General features: G+C 41.5%; 1 protein-coding gene across 4 annotated transcripts in view; it reads left to right on the forward strand.

Moving 5' to 3' along the window:
- PLXNC1 (plexin C1) overlaps positions 1 to 16,290 on the forward strand; it is a 97,606-nt gene that overhangs the window by 76,610 nt on the left and 4,706 nt on the right. For 2 of the 4 annotated variants that reach the window (XM_053255787.1, XM_053255789.1), the window contains 9 exons: positions 1,075 to 1,252; positions 2,933 to 3,036; positions 5,660 to 5,711; positions 8,511 to 8,542; positions 8,621 to 8,728; positions 9,386 to 9,549; positions 11,153 to 11,300; positions 14,065 to 14,205; positions 14,536 to 14,610. In XM_053255787.1, coding sequence (XP_053111762.1) covers positions 1,075 to 1,252; positions 2,933 to 3,036; positions 5,660 to 5,711; positions 8,511 to 8,542; positions 8,621 to 8,728; positions 9,386 to 9,549; positions 11,153 to 11,300; positions 14,065 to 14,205; positions 14,536 to 14,610 — 1,002 coding nt within the window. Of the gene's footprint in view, positions 1 to 1,074; positions 1,253 to 2,932; positions 3,037 to 5,659; positions 5,712 to 8,510; positions 8,543 to 8,620; positions 8,729 to 9,385; positions 9,550 to 11,152; positions 11,301 to 14,064; positions 14,206 to 14,535; positions 14,611 to 16,290 lie in introns of those variants that run through there. The other 2 variants (XR_008308547.1, XM_053255788.1) reach the window with 2 other exon arrangements.

Here is a 16,290-nt window from a genome sequence, read left to right on the forward strand (position 1 = left end):
ACCATTAGAGTTGATAGGACTTAGTTTTGACTGACTTAGTCTGAATCCTGCCCTTATCATTCAGAGCTCCTGTGTGCATTCATTTTACTCAGAGATCCTTCATTTGCAAACTTCTCACTCATTTCAGTGGAACAGGCAACTCCCTTTGTATATGAAGATTCTGCAATATATTTCTAAAAATAAATGTTGCCTTTAAAAACTTTTATTGAGCACAAATATCACACATTAACACAGCAATTAACTCTACCTAATGAGACACTTACTCAAGTATCATTTGCTTCTGGGGAGGTAACTTGTCGGACCCCACTTATGTCCTGTGAGACAATGGCTAGTAATTTTCTTTAACAGTAACTACAAGATTGTTTTAATGTCCAATTATTTCTCAAACTGGTAACTACTCATGGTAATTTTTAACCTATTAAGATTTATTTTAAAAAATTATTCTGCCATTATTTAAGGTGGTTTACCAAAACATTAAAATACAATATATAGTTTTTGTTGATGACAATGAATATTTATATACCACTTTTCAACAGTTTAAATAGATATAAACAGTATGGCTCCCTGTCCCCAAAGGGCTCATAATCTAAAAAAGAAACATGAGAGACCAGCAACAGCCACTGGAGAGATGCTGTGCTGGGGATAGATAGGGCCAGTTGCTCTCTCCTGCTAAATAAAGAGAATCACCACTTTAAAAAGGTGACTCTTTTCATGCTGCAAAAAGTGTTTTAGAAGCCTTAATTAATTAATTTAATACACACACAAGACTGCTGGGTGAGGTGGGTCACTCCTGTATAAGTATTTTCAAGTGGGAAACTGAGGCTGTGAGATACCAACTTACCTCACAGTCCCATGGGTATGAAACTTGAACCCAACCCTCGCTGATCCACATTCAGCATACTGATGCAGTAGGGAATGAGTAAATACCAAGTGTGATAATATTTTTAGATATCTTTGTGGGTTTTTTGGAGGTAATGCAAGACTGGTTAATGTGAAGCCTATTGATTCACATAAATCTAGATTCCTATCTGGTTTCACTTCTCAAGCTGGTTTGAAACATTTGTACTCTTTCAGGCATTAAATGTTGTCTTTGAAAAAATCCTGGAAAATGAAGTTGAAGAAATCACTCGGAATATCCAAGTAAATGTTCTGGATTGTGACACCATAGGGCAGGCCAAGGAGAAGATCCTGCAAGCCTTTCTAAACAAGAATGGTTCTCTTTATGGTCTCCAGCTGAGTGAAATGGGTCTTGGTAAGGCAGTGATGCTGCTGTACATATGTCACAGTTTGCTGCATAGTTAGGTATTCATTTTGCTGTATCAGTTTTATGGGCAAATAAAACAGGCAAATCTCATTCCTCGCACGGGTTCCATTTCTCGCTTACTAACGTGAGTAGCGAAACCATGAGGCTTTATGCCTATGGGGAAAAGGGGGCTAGGTTCCAGAATAGACCAAAAAGGTGGGGGGGGAAGCAAAAAAATCAGCGGGGAAAAGGTGAAAATAATTGAAATTGTTTACTGTACCATGCCCACTTAACCTGCAAAATGTCCCTCAAACCATGAAAAATCACAAGGTGGTTTGTTTGTTTTTAAGCAATAAGCCACAAAATGGCTCCTTCTGATTTCTCCTGGGCAACTCCTGACGAAATGGAGGCTGGATGTAACCTCCGGCCCTCTAAGAACTGTGGATACATGTGTTTTAATGCTTCTGTATCCACGGATAATTGAAACCAGATTGAAACCAGGTGTCAATTGGACACCAGTGAATATGTGAAACCGTGGATATAGGGTCCATGTATAACTAGGTTTGCCTGTACCCAACTTTTGAAACTGCAGTTATTTTTAATAAGACTATTTGAGTTGTGAAAAACTGAAAATGACTATATCCCCATTTGTTGTTAAATTAATAGTGAGACCAGACCAACAAGCCATCATTGAAGTCTTAAGTAATAAACAAAGCAACTTAATGACTTTATTTGTATAGCACCCTTCATCCTAAGTAGTGTAATGGCAGATTTTCAAATGTAATATGGGATGTCATTTGTTTGTAGTTTTTTTAAAAATAGATTTCGATATAGCAGCCTGAGCATTTGAGAGAGAAGTTATTTAGGATTTGGCAAAAAGAATGCTGTGTTAGCACAAAGCCAATGTTGCTAGGGCAGTTGTGGACCTAGAAAGCTGTGTTGAGAATAACCGCTGCAGCAATGGCAGCAGCTACATCACCTGATCAGGCATAGTGACTCTCCACACAAAGTGGTGCAGAAATTGGGATGGAAGGAATGAGATATCGGACATCCCACAATATCTGCTACATCTATGATAATACATTTTAAGAACTTGTTGTATTATGAGAACTGTAGCAGACAGGCAAAATAGCAAGATACTGTAGGTTGCCTAACAACTTTTGTGTTCAAAATCTGATACAAATGAAATTCATTGCACATGGGAGGGGATTGTGGGGTATGCTGATAGGAATTTTTTCTCTCCATCTTGTTTCAAGAGATCACTACCCCTTAAGAATTCATTTGTAGACAGTCCAGTGCAAACCAAAATCTCAGCACATGTGAGGGGGTCCTGGAATATGCTGATGGAGGTATTTCTCCCCATCTGCTGTCTTGGTTCAAGATGGCAGCCACTCACAATATGAGCAACATCCGTTTAGAACTCTCGTGTGAACTGTGAATACAAACCAAATTCACTGCACTTTGGATGGGTCTTAGGATATATCCTAATGATATGTTTTTCATTGCAATCCACCATCTCTTTAAAATGTGTATTTTTAAAAAAGGACAAACAAGCCAGATTACCAAGAACAATAATCAAGAATAGTAATACCCACTATCAAATGCTAAAACCCTTAATTTCACTTCGAAGTTGAAAAACGTGGAAAGTATATTCTATTCGTTCTGTTTAGAATCTTTTTTTTTTTACAGCTCTTCAATCAAATGCACAAGCAAAAGAACTTCTAGACATAGATAGTTCCTCTGTTATTCTGGAAGACAGAACTACCAAGCTGAACACTATAGGCCATTATGAGGTATGAACAAAAACTTTAATCTGTTTAAAATGTTTGTTTATAAGGAAGATCTCCCATGGTGAGGAACCATGTAATCAGTGTGGTATCTGTTTGAAGGAAGTCCTTAGCAAGGATGCATTTCTATGTGTCATTTCTTGAAACAGTAATGAATGTTCATCTTCATAAAGTATAATTTTAAAAAAAATGTGCCTAAAAATAGAAAAATGGCACTATTTTGTATAATAAAGCTAATAATGATCTGGCCCAAAGTTAAGCATGTTTTAAGCCTGTGTTTAAATATCTCCCAGTGAAATCCTCCTAATTGCTCCTACTGATTTAAATGGGATAAGCAGGACAGGCTGAAGCTTGTTTACGCAGAACCAAGTTCTGTGGAGTTTACTTCCAAGTAAGCATGCACAAGATTGCAACCTTAGTTATGACCAACCTTAACTGGATTGGGGTTACTGAAGATAATGGGTCTGTGTATGGGACATAGCTGTGTTTATTACCTCAAAGCAGATCCTCAGTTGCTTATTGGTTATAGTTTTTCAGCTGGTTGTGAACTTATTTTACAGTATATGTATCCTACATTTCCTTAATTTATTTAGGGACATGTCATGTAAAGCTTTGATACCATCTTACTGAAGTCTAAGAATCCATTTCTCACATCCATTTAACATCTGTCACTACCACAGAAGGAACTGGAGTTGGTTTGGCATGATTTTTTTCAACCAATCTAGGTTGACTTAGTTGGGTACCCTGCTTAGGATCATATGCACATACATAGACTGGTGATTTGACAAAGCATATTTTCTGGTACTCAAGTGAGACTGACTGGTCTGTTGTTCCTTGGGTCACTCTTAGCCCTCTTGAATGGTTTTTAATTTGCCCTTTCATTTACCCCCCCTGAGTTTCTTGTCAGCCTGACTTCATATTCTGTCTTTTGCCATCCTAACTTTGGCTCTGCTTATTTGTGCTTTGTATTCTTTTCTTTATGTTGGGGGGAAGGCCCATAGCTCAGTGATGGACCATACGTTTTGCATGCCATCTGTTTAAAGGATCTCGGGTGGCAGGGCTGAGAAAGAGTATCTGCTTGGTACTTGAGAGAGATGCTGCCAGTCAGGCTGGGCTCAGTGGAGCAAAAAGCAGCTTTACATGTTCTTCAGCTTTCTATTGTTGTCAGCTATTTTTGTCTGAATTTTAAATCACCAAATATTTCATTAATTGAACCAGAACCAGTTCTCCCTTTCATCAGAAATGTGAAAGGGAGAAATGTCTTCCTCTTTCAAGCAGTATCTCGTGTTGTTTTTTTTTAAATCCAACTTGGTCTCCTGGACATCTATTGAATTACACATTATGCATAGAGAAATGTATGTTTCCTCCTCCTACACGCAGAAGCAGGGGTAACTCCAGGATTCTTCTGGCAGAAGAAAAGGTTTTCTACAAGTGTCTAGATGAGCAAACAGTTTTTCCCCTGGGCTCATTGCCAGGTTCTTAATATATTTTTGCCCCCCCCCCATTTCTGGCAGATCCAATGCCAGTCATTTCAGTAATTAAAGTGCAAACGATGCTAGCATTTTGAAAGCACACGGTATTCAACTGATGAACATTATGCACAGCAGCTGAATACTCTGCAAGTGGTTTACCTTTGGAGCCATCCATTGACAGCAACAAGCTGACTGACCAGGAGATTTTTAAGCAAATATTTATAGTTTCTATTGCATAACTAATGTAGACAGAAGGAGAAAGCAAGAAGATATTTGTAGAAGTCTCTAGGAAACTGTGTGTGTGTTTTGACTCTGTTTGTCTTGAAATCGAAATTGATCTTGGTTGCTTTGGGAACTGAAAAGTAAAAACAAGTACTAGAAGAGTAGAACATAATTGACTCAATTCCTCTTCCCCAGCTCCCAGCCTAATTGCACAACTCAGTGGAAAAGATAAGCTGCCTGCAAGAGGCTCAACATTCAGGACTGGGAAACTAGTGTAATCTGCCAGAGTGGGTGCAATAATGATTGCAATAAGGATGTACTAAATATAGTGCTAGGAAATGGTTAGTGTCTTCCAAAGAAGAATCAGGTTAATATGGGGAAGGAGGTAATACAAATATTCATAGTAGGAAAGATAAGGGTGCACAGTTCAAATTACTTTGAGGGCTCCTACTTAAAAAAACAACCCCAAAACATTTTGTTAATCCAAGGAAGTCATGTTGATGGTCTATGGGTCTAAGGTGGGAACGGGCAGTGAACAGTAAGCTTTGGAATTTCCCTGGATGCTGCAAAGAGTCAGGAAGGGGCCACTGACTTTCAAGCAGGGCTTAATTTTTGGAATAAGCACAGTTCCATTGAAAGTTAGATGCAGCTGTGACCACTCAGTTTGCCCAAAGGCTGTACTCACCAAATGCCCAGGCTGTACTCCTATGGTGAGAACTAAGATGGATTTAAAAAATGGTGGCTGGATCAGACCAAAGGTGAAGCATCTGTTTCCATCAGTGGCCAGCCATATGTTATTTACTGTTAAAATGTTGTGAAACACACATTTTATCTTGTTTAGTCATGTATAACATAGAGCAGAGCACATGAAACATAAGGACTCTAGATTGTATAAGAGTGTGCATATTTCAGCAATACTTTATTTCCCTTTTCAGATTGCGGATGGAGCCACCATTGAAGTCTTTAAGAAGGAAACGGATCTACTAGGTATTGAAAACAATGAAAACTTCTTATTCTAAAATTATAATGGCTTGACAGAGATTTAGTTCATAGCAGGACTGTGCAAAGTTTCAGGGGACTGAAGCAAAGGGCCATCAGGTTGGGGTTGAAGTGGGACCAAAGTGAAGCACACTGGGCTCAGCCCTTCACTTCTGCCAAAGCTTTGCTTTGGAGGGCCAAAGTATTCCTGGAGTGAAGTGGGAGCCTCTGAAGCAGGTCCAAACCAAATGGGGATGTCTCTGAAGGTCCAAGGTTATCTTGAAGCAAAGTGGGACTGCTTCGCACCAGTGTTCCCTCTAAGGCATGCACACGTGCACATGCTCACAAGTTTTTTGATGTTCACTCAGTTAATTTTAGATCCCGTTACAGGTTGAATCAGGAAGGCGCAATTCTCAATGCATATGCGCACACACTGTCTTGATACTGCCGCCCAGAACAAAATTCATTCCGCACACAGATAAAAAATTAGAGCACTGCTTTGCACAGCCCTGGTTCATAGTAGCTTATGCCTTATGACACAGTTTTATGTGCCATAGGAATGAGGAGAATGGATGTTGAACTTTATGAAATATACAGTCAGAAGCATGAGAACACAAGAGCTTTGCTTGATTAGACCAAAGATCCATCTAGCATTCAGGTTTCAACAGTGGGCAGCCAGATGCATCTGGAAGGTTTGCACATGGGGCATGAAGGCAAGAAGACTGGGGGGCTGGTTGAGAGGCCAGGGATTTTTCCCCTCTGAATCTCCCCAGCCTGAGCCAGGAGATGTGCTGAGCCTGCCCTTCCTCCTCCAGAGTCCACATGAGAGGTGAGGTGCTGGGGAGCTTGACATAAAAGGGCAGAGGCAAGCTAGCAGTGCAGGCGCTGGTAGGCCATCTGTCTGCAGGCAGCTTCTGAAGCCAGCCACTAGATGGATTGGTCCTTTGGTGTAGGACTGAGGTCTGAGGGGAAGTTAAGTTCAGAGGTCTCCAGTTTTAGTTTTAGTTAGTTTTTTTTGTTTTAGTGATTTGTGCCAGGCTGCTCACAGGGATGTGTCTTGGTTCTCTTGTTAAGGATGGAGCAGAAGGCACATTCTATGAGATTGGGGTGACTATTTCAGTAGTGGTGGGAAATAGAGGATTGGGCATTGGCAGGCCAGGTCAGTTCAAAATAAGATTGAAATCATCCATGATTTGATTGTGGATGAAGGAGCTGACCTGGCTTGTATAACCGAGACCTGGTTGGGGGATGCTAGTAGTCTTGTGTGGGCACCACCTCTTTCCCCAGGATGCTGAGCAGGTATGGGGAAGGGGGCAGAGTGACTGTGGTCCATAAGAATAACATCTCTCTTACTAGGATCCCTGTGAGAGAATGGACTTACATTGAGTGTCTTTATCCCATGCACCCTAGGATATGCACCCTAGGACTAGCATGTTGCTGGTCACATGCTGCATTTGGTCTTCTGCTCAGATCAGGGGTTCTTTCCATGAATGAGGTCTCCTGTAGTTCGCCCTTTTCAATGAATGGGCCACTTCCTGGTTAAGGTTGATCTCACAGTCATGTTAGACCCCCTGCAGGGTGGTAGGCTTATTAGTATGGTCCATCCAAGAAAGCTGTTGGATCCAGTAAGAATCCAAAACGGCCTTGGAGGGTTTTGGAGTTGGTTGTGCTCATGATTCTGTCGGTGCCCTGGTGGATACCTGGAACAGGGAACTTACCAGGGCAGTAGACATGACTGCTCATAAGCATCTTCTCCACCTGCTTCATAATCAGCTCCATGGTATACGGAACAGCTATGGGAGCTGAATTGGCAAGGTAGAAGACTGGAGCACAAATGGAGGAAGATTAATCTTGAATTCAATAAGTCACAGCATAGAGCCCATTTGAAGGCCTATGTTGTTGTGACAATATGTGCAGCAAGGAAGCAATTTTATTCTGCACATATTGTGTCTGCAGGTTCTCATCCGGCAGAGCTGTTCCAGATTGTTAGGGATTTAACTCAAGCCCCTTCTGTTTCAAAACTGTTTCCATTTCAAAACTGTTTCCGGAAACAGTGCCTCATTGTGACGCATTCAGTGAGTTCTTCGCAGAGAAAATCCTTCATATTCGGTCTGACCTGGGCTCCAGTGTTTCTGCAAGGCCAGTTATGGAGGTGTCCAGCAATCTCTCTTGCAGTATTAGATTGGATCATTTTCAGTTTGTGACTCCTGAGGATGTGGACAAGCTGCTTGCAGCGGTACTGCCTTCCACCTGTTCTTTGGCTCTTTGCCCAACATGGCTGTTTTCATCTTGCAGGGAGGTTGTTGGAGCTTCTCAGTTGTCACCCCTGGGTTGTGGCACAGTGGACTGCAAATGGAAAGGGAGGTTGTTGAAAATTACCTCTCCTGTAGCATGTGCACTGCCAACATGCATGGTTTATTTCAAGGAATACAAAAGTATCCTATAGTTTACCTTATGTTTCAACCTCCTCTCAGAAGGTTGGAATAATCATTTGTGGTAGGTGTATAATAGTATCAACATCCTTTGCATGTCAGAATGTGGGAGATTTGTCTCTGAAGACCCTAAACTTGCAAAATAGGAGCACTGAAACCAGTGCCAATGATGATTCCTTGTGGGGTTTTTTTCTTTCTTTCTTTCTCATTGCTCATCTAGAGTGGTGGGAATTCCAAGGTCTGAGTAGCCTGAATAGAAATATAATTGAACCTGCATGCCTGGATTTTCTTCCTTGTAGTCCAAGCAACAATCTACTGTGTGCACTTCATTTATTCTTTTTTCCTTTCCTTTTTTCTCTGTTGACATGTTGCTCAGGTGAGGAGTACTCTGCAAACCATCGCCATCTGGTAAGCCAGGCTAACAAACTACTCATTTGTTTACTTCCTTAGCTACCATATCTGCATTAATGTAAACCTTTCTTACAGATATTACCAGATTCTGAAGCAGCCAAAGATATACAGGGTGTGAAGCACAAAGGAAAACAAAAATTTAAAGTGAAGGAAATGTATCTCACCAAACTCCTGTCTACAAAGGTAACTCTGGGGGTTTATTCCAAGCTAGAACGGCAAAAATAAGAATGGAAGCTTTACTAATCTAGCACATAGTTATATGGGCTGACAACACAACAGTATGTTTGTCTAGTATCACAAGTTGTGCAGGTAATGCAAGTTGCACAAATGACATTACAGGAGACCTTGGGAAAAACTCTTGCCTGAAACTTTGGAGAGCCGCTGCCAGTCAGTGTAGACAATACTGAACTAGATGGACCAAGGGGGCTGATTTGGTATAAAGCAGCTTCCTGTGTTCCTATGCCTTTACGGGGCCCACAAGCAGGGCATGGAGGCAATGGCCCTCCTCCACTGTTGCTCCCCAAGGTTGGTAGTCATTAGCATCCTGTCGATGAACACAGAGGTTCCATACTAGCCATTGATGGGCCTGTCCATGAACTACTCTAATCCCTTTTCAGATTGTCTAAGTTAGTGGCCACCACTGCATTCGGTGGCAACACATTCTATAAATTTTAATTGCACCTTGTGTGAAGAAGTGCTGTCTTTTGTCTGTCCTGAGTCTGCCAGTCCATTTGATTGGATGACCCTGACTTCCAGTTGTGCCTGGGTGCATTTCCATCTCAAGAAACACTTTGTCTGTGTACACATGTCAGGAAAGCATCCATTTATTTTTCTTCACAGGTTGCAGTTCACTCCGTAGTTGAGAAGCTCTTTAGGAGCATTTGGACTTTGCCCAACAATAAGGCTCCAGTTGTTGTCAAATATTTTTTTGACTTCTTGGATGCTCAGGCTGAAAATAAAAAAATTACCGATCCTGATGTGGTCCATATATGGAAAACCAACAGGTATATATGCATGCATCTTTTTACTGTAAAATTCAAACACAACATTCCTGTTCAGAACTAGGCAATGTGGGCCACCTTGGGACGTAATGCAGAACATTAGACCTGCAGTTCCACCCTCCCCCCCGCCACCCCCTGCACTCCCATCTGCATTCGGATGAAACAGAGACCTCCTTCTCTGCAGTTTCACTGACTGCAGAGAGAAGGGGGAATTGGCTGTGCGGGCTTCCTTCTTCTCAACTGCAGTTGCAGAGGGAGGAAACTGTGATACCAGTGTTTGGACGTAATGGTGGTACCTCAAAACCGGAGTTGGAGGCAGCGAAAGCTTGTGAAAACCAAAGGTACAAAGCAGATACAATTTTGGGAGAGAAACTGTGGGTTGATTTCTTGACAAAACTGCAGTTGCCCACATTCGGACTTAGAGTTTCTGAAACCATAGGTGAAGGGAATGCTGGTTTCATGTTACATGCGAATGTGGCCGTGGTGTACCTTGAAGGCTACACTGAAAGTATATCCTAAGCTCAGGACACAACTAATTGGTATGCTGAACCTTGGATGGTTGGCATTCTGCATGTTGTTGCAACTTTCATGAATGTGTGTTGGAGGTTAAATTATTTTTAGTGGGGCTTGTTGAACTGTCACTATAGCATTGTTAATCTGAAATGATAGGTTTCCCTTAATTTCTTTCAAAAGTCAGCTCTCAATGGCCCAGCATTATGAGCTGCATGCAGCACTTAATCTGAGGCAACACATAGTGACACTTGGGGCCAAACCACATTGTATGTTGAACCCTCATTAGCACTGATGGGCCTTGATTTTCTTTTTAAAATATAGCTGCTGGTTCAGCCCTCCTGTAAACTGGGACTGTCCTGGTTAGGTAGGGGATTTTAACTCTTCCCCTGGTCCCAACCAGATCAGGCCTCCCACTGCTGCTCTTTGTCAAGGGGAAACGCTCTGCTTCAGCCCCACAGTGGAGGAGGAGAATGCACGCCCTCTACTCTGCCCTGCCATGGTCCCAATCTGCAGAGGATGGATCTCGCTGCTCATTTTAAAAGAAAAGTTAAAACCCGTCAACACTAATGAGTGAAGACCACCTTGTTCACCCAGGCTTCTTAACTTTAAAATGTTTTTGTCTCTTCTTGTGACTTTTTGTTTCTTATGTGCTTCTAATCTTGTGTTTTATTCCATTGTGGGTTTTTTTGGCCTATGAGCCTCTCAGAGAACAATTGTTGCTAGTTGACAAATAAATGTGCTGTTAGTTGTTGAGTGTAGTTTGTCCGCAAATACCACAATTCATTAGTGAGAGGTATGTTTATGCCCATTAAAAATGGTATTTCAAGAGGCACACTTTGTTTCTTATCCTGGTGATGTTTAACAGTATTGAGCAGGTCCCAGACTAAGCTAATAATCACTGAGATCACTGAAATAAATGAGAGAGAGAGAGAAAAAGTTAGACATGTTTAATAGCATTAAATTCAATGGTACTTAGTCATTATTAACTTTGTCTGGATCTTGCCCATTTATTCTCAGTCATCTAAAAAGTAGCCTAGAAAAATGACCTGCCGTCTAAAGTAACTTACAGGTGTTTTGGTTTTTGGCTGACTAGTCTTCCCCTTCGCTTCTGGGTGAATATACTGAAGAATCCCCAATTTGTCTTTGATATTAAGAAGACTCCACATATAGATGGGTGTTTATCAGTAATTGCCCAAGCATTTATGGATTCCTTTTCTCTGTCTGAGCAACTACTGGGAAAGGTAATATATCACATTCCTATTTTATATCTTTTTCTCAGCTTTGCTGGTCAATGACCGAATAAACTTATAACACCCTTTTTCTCAGGCTCTTTATTCAGACTAGTGATTTTAAGCCTGTTAAATTAACGGGCGCTAGTAGACCTTTGGGGCCAGCTTTCTCCGCCTCCTGTAGCTGGACGGCGTCCTCCTCCTCCCGGCCGGGCCCTCCGCCTCCTCTGGCTGAGAGTGGGGGTTCTTTTCTGAGAGTTGTGTTCTTTTTGCTCTGTGTGCCCTCATTTATTTTATTACTGTTTGTGTTGGTTTCCGGGTGTTTTGGCGGGCGGGGGGTATTGTGCTTAGTGCAAACCTCTGTGTGTGTGTGTGCGCATTGCAACCTTTTCTTTATTGTCGGGCTGGTTCTCCCTCGCCCGGTCCAGACCCGCCCTCGATGTTTCTCCCCTCCCTATGGGCCCCGGTTCCCGCTTCTGCTCCTCCTTCTGTCCTCCCCAGTCCCCGCTTCTGCTCCTGCGGCCGTTTCTCCCTCAGCTGGCCGCCGCCTCTGCCCTCCCCGGTCCCCGCTTCTGCTCAACATGGCCGCCTGGTGCCTGCGGCTGTATCTTCCTCGGACGTTCTGGGCACGCGCTCCGCGCATGCCCAGAATGTCCGAGGAAGACACGGGCGCAGAGACACGGGCGTACACCCTGGCTCTTTATTATAGAGGATTAACTGTTCTTCAGTAGTTATTATGTTGAAGCCAATGTTTTTATTCAAAACTGTTCTTGAGTAATTTGAATATCTGATTCTAGTAAAAATGCATGTCCTGATCCAGCAAGCACAGATTTCTATAGACAGAGCCTATTGGTTGTCTCTTCCATGCACACAAGAGCGTTTGTATGGAGTTAAAAAGAAAGAAAAGAAAAAAGCCTCATACCTAAAACTTGGCTGCATATACTGTGATCTTTGCTGGATTAGATCCACCTAGCAGGTGGCTGGCATGGTGGGCCTTTTAGGAGAGTAGAAGTTTTTTCTTTTTTCTTTTTCTTGTTCTATCTGATTGGTAGGTGATCATGTGGAACATTGCTTATGCAGCAGCATACATGCAACTTGATTGATTTTGATTCCTAACTTCCTAGTTTAAAGGTACATTGAAAATAGGAGTAAACTGCATAATATTGGGTCGGTGGTGCTTAAAGACTGTGATCTAGAGACTGCCGGTGCTCTGCCCTGTGCTTTCAGGTTAATCCATAAAACCATGATACCAATAACAGAAAATTTGGCAGAAGTGGATGTTTCTTGCAAGTTCCCACTGTACATGCTTGCAATGATGAAGAAACAATTTTAAAAACTGAGTGGCTCATATACTGCACAGAAGTATGTCAGCCTATTAACGTTGTGTTTGCCCAATTTGCTTAGAACAAGTGAGACCACTGGAGACAATGGACTTATCCCTGTGTAAAGCGGACTGTGCAAACATAATGTTATTAGGCTGATGTACGCTTGCACAGTATGTGAAGCCAGTGGCTTTAAAAAAGTAATTTATTGTTATTTCATCGGAAAAGTGCTCAAAGTGGTTTCTCATAGAAAACGTTATACATAATAGTAATATGATTCCCTGACCCAAAGGGCTCACTATCTAAAGCTTAGTTTTTTAAAGTGAACTGAAAATAAAACAAGTTGCCTTCTCAGCAGTGCCATGGTTGAAACTTCAGAGAAACTCAGAGCTGTGCACCCAGCCTGCTGTGTGGAATGCCTTTTAAGTGGCCTCCCACATGTTGACTGTAGAAGAACTGGCCTGACAGTATCTTGACTGCGAAATGTCTCCGTAGCACCCAGCATGGATATCTCCCTACCACCTAGCAACATTTCCCCTTCCCTTTCCCTTCCCTCAGGATGATCATTCTTTTGGTTGCAATAGAGGAGGGCTGCCTCTTCAGAAAGAATACAGCCCAGCAGCCACTTGGCAGGTGTTCGACAGCCACCTCTTTTTTGCAGTCCTAGACAGGCAGCAAAAACCAAACCCAGGTTTATCAAGCCCCAAGTGGGCTTGGTGTGCACATTGATTGGTTTCAGACAGTCTTCTTAACCTCAGGCTCACATGTTCCCTTCCTCCTCTTCTCCATCTCACACACACACAAGGGTAAGAGACTAGAGGCTGCCACTTTTCATTTTGAATAAACCACTGTTTCCTGTTAACATCTAAACTCAAGGGTGGTTAGTTAACTGTTAAATCTCACTGTGGCTAGTTAACAACCAAACTCTGAAACCCTGTTTGATTGTGTTTTGAAATAGCCAGAGCTAGAATAAAATGTATTTCCCCAGTTTTGGACAGAATGAGCAACTGCAGTTTATTCAAACCTGATAGTGGAACCTTTCAGCCGCCTCCTTCTTGCAAAGCAGGAGGAGGGGAGGGGAGAGAAAAGCCTCACTGCAGCTCATTCACATAACGCTAAGTATAGATTAGTGTTGCCCCTGAACTGGGCCTTTGTGTAGGCTTGAGGTAGCTATATTGTACCGAGCAGATGCAGTCCAGTTTAGTCTTCATTTCAAAGCTTTACAGCATGGTTTCCTGCATGACAGGAGTCTCATAAGAAAATGAAATGGGCAACAAAGAACAAGTAAATCTGGTGAATAGTCTTCAGTACAACCTAGCTTAGGAATGGCTCCATGAGGTCAAAGCCTTGTCGGTCATTAATAAATATCACAGGAATGCTAAAATATTTTTCTGCTGCTAAGTTGTGACCATTTACCAAGTGTTGTAAAATTTGTCTTTTTTATGTATTTAAAGGAAGCACCAACAAATAAACTTCTTTATGCTAAGGATATTCCACAGTATAAGGAAGAAGTTAAAGCTTTCTATAAAGCAATAAAGGATTTGCCCTCATTGTCCACTTCAGAACTAGAAGAATTTTTAACTCAGGAATCTAAGGTATCATTTAATCATCTTTGCTGTGTTTGAAACCTAAAGAAACCCCAAGCCATGTATATGGTCTGCTACAAAGTCTTTAAAGTAGATGCCTTTAAAAGCAGGCTTTCCCCATGTCTTGACTGTAAACTTGGCCTTGGCCTCAGTAGTGCCTTAATTGAGCAACCTCTCTGTGAATCTAGTTGCACCTACCTAAACACTTTCTCTTTGCTTTCAAGTTAATATTATTATTACAATTTATATGTTGCTGCTACTATTACTAAAAGATATCCTCAAATATAAACTGTTTCACCAGATCCCACCCCACTTTTACCCCATTCTTCTTCTTCTCAGAAACATGAAAATGAATTTAATGAGGCTATGGCCTTGACTAAAATCTATCAATACATGGCAAGATATTATGATGAAGTAAGTATCTTTGGTCTTTCTCTCTCTATCGTTCTCTAGTTAACCTGTGTAAACATGCTACAAGCTCTGATATCTATATATGAATATGCTTTTGCAAGATAAGCTTTTGATATTGATTGATGGAGCTGGTGTCATGTCATAGAAAGTTTATGAGCTGAGGGAACAATGTGGTCAGAATGTTTTCTGTATACAGTGCATATCTACATTTGGATCAGGGCCACATGTAGAACTAAGCCATGGTTTGGAGTTGTATCATGAGCCTCAGACTTATGTTTCCCTATGCCTCCTCTTGCACACACCGATTCCCATCCTTTTGTTGCAAACAAATTCCTCATTATATCTAAACCAGCAAACTGTGGTTTGCACTTAGTATCCTAAACAGAGTGGTATATAATCAAACTATTGAACTATAATCAAACTATGGTTTGCAAGTTTGACTCGAAGGGCAAGCACAAACCATAGCTTGCCTATTCAGATGTGAAACAGACTATAGCCCTATTCAGATGTATTAAAAAAGCTGTTCTCACGTACAGCTGTTGAAATGCGGGGAGGGGCAGAAGTCCCACCTCTGATGTGTCAATCGGTTTCTCTCTCCTTCTCCCACTCACAGTTACTGTGGTCAATGGAAGAGGCAGCCACCATGAGCATGATGGTGGATGCTTCTGTGACCAGCTTCCTGAATTTCCCCAGGTTGCCAATCGTGGAAATGTTCACCATCAAAGTTATGGCGGTTGCCTCTGCAGACTGTTGCAGTAACCCTGAGTGCCATGGGAGGGAAAGTGTAGGAAACTGATCACTGTGTCAGGGTGAGACTACTGCCTCTTCTTTTTGACAGTTGCCCACAAGTACAATATCTGAATAAGGCTTATGCTTTGCCACAGAAGTGCAACAGTAAGGAGAGAGAGCCAAGCTTAAGATTTGCTGATGTAGTTCCAAGATGTGATTTGGCATTGTGTCCAAACAAGTCCTTTTTCACTAGTTTCCAATTTTTTTTGGTATATTTTTAATTGCTGCTCTTTGAGTCTTTAGAAGCTTTTCATTAGTACAACTTGTATGTGGCATCAACATTTATTTCTTAACACCAAGCTTTATCTGCATGTATATTTTGATGAACTATTATGTTTTTTTAAAAAATACATAAAGTCCAAATCAATTCAGTTCAGTTTATTGCGATCTTTGCTCAGATACACAATCCAGATCAAATAAATCTACCGTGAGGGTAGATATCAGTATAAACACATACATGCATATACATATAAAAAATCAGTTACATAGAAGATTGAGATAAAAATATATAGGATAAAACACAATTAAAAAGGAAAAAGAGGGACGATTAAAATTGACCGTTTCTGACACACCATGAGCAAATTTTAATCGCAACCATACAGAATTTGGCTACTGAGTGTGAGACATGAGCATGTTTATCAGAAAGAAATACGTTTATATAAAATTTATCCGAATTGTCAGGGTATCTAAGAATGAGAGGAGCAATATATTTAGAACGCAGCTCACGATAGAAAGAACAATACAGAAGCACAAGGCCAACCGTCTCAATATTCCCACTTCCACAAGGGCACAGTCTCTCCGAATAAGGAACTCTCTTATACCTACCCTCTAGTACTGCAGAGGGCAGCACATCCAGCTGAGTCAATGTCAGGGCTCTTCTGTGTGCTGGATACA

This window comes from Hemicordylus capensis, chromosome 5 (genome assembly GCF_027244095.1).
Source record: "Hemicordylus capensis ecotype Gifberg chromosome 5, rHemCap1.1.pri, whole genome shotgun sequence".
Classification (NCBI taxonomy): Eukaryota; Metazoa; Chordata; class Lepidosauria; order Squamata; family Cordylidae; genus Hemicordylus; species Hemicordylus capensis.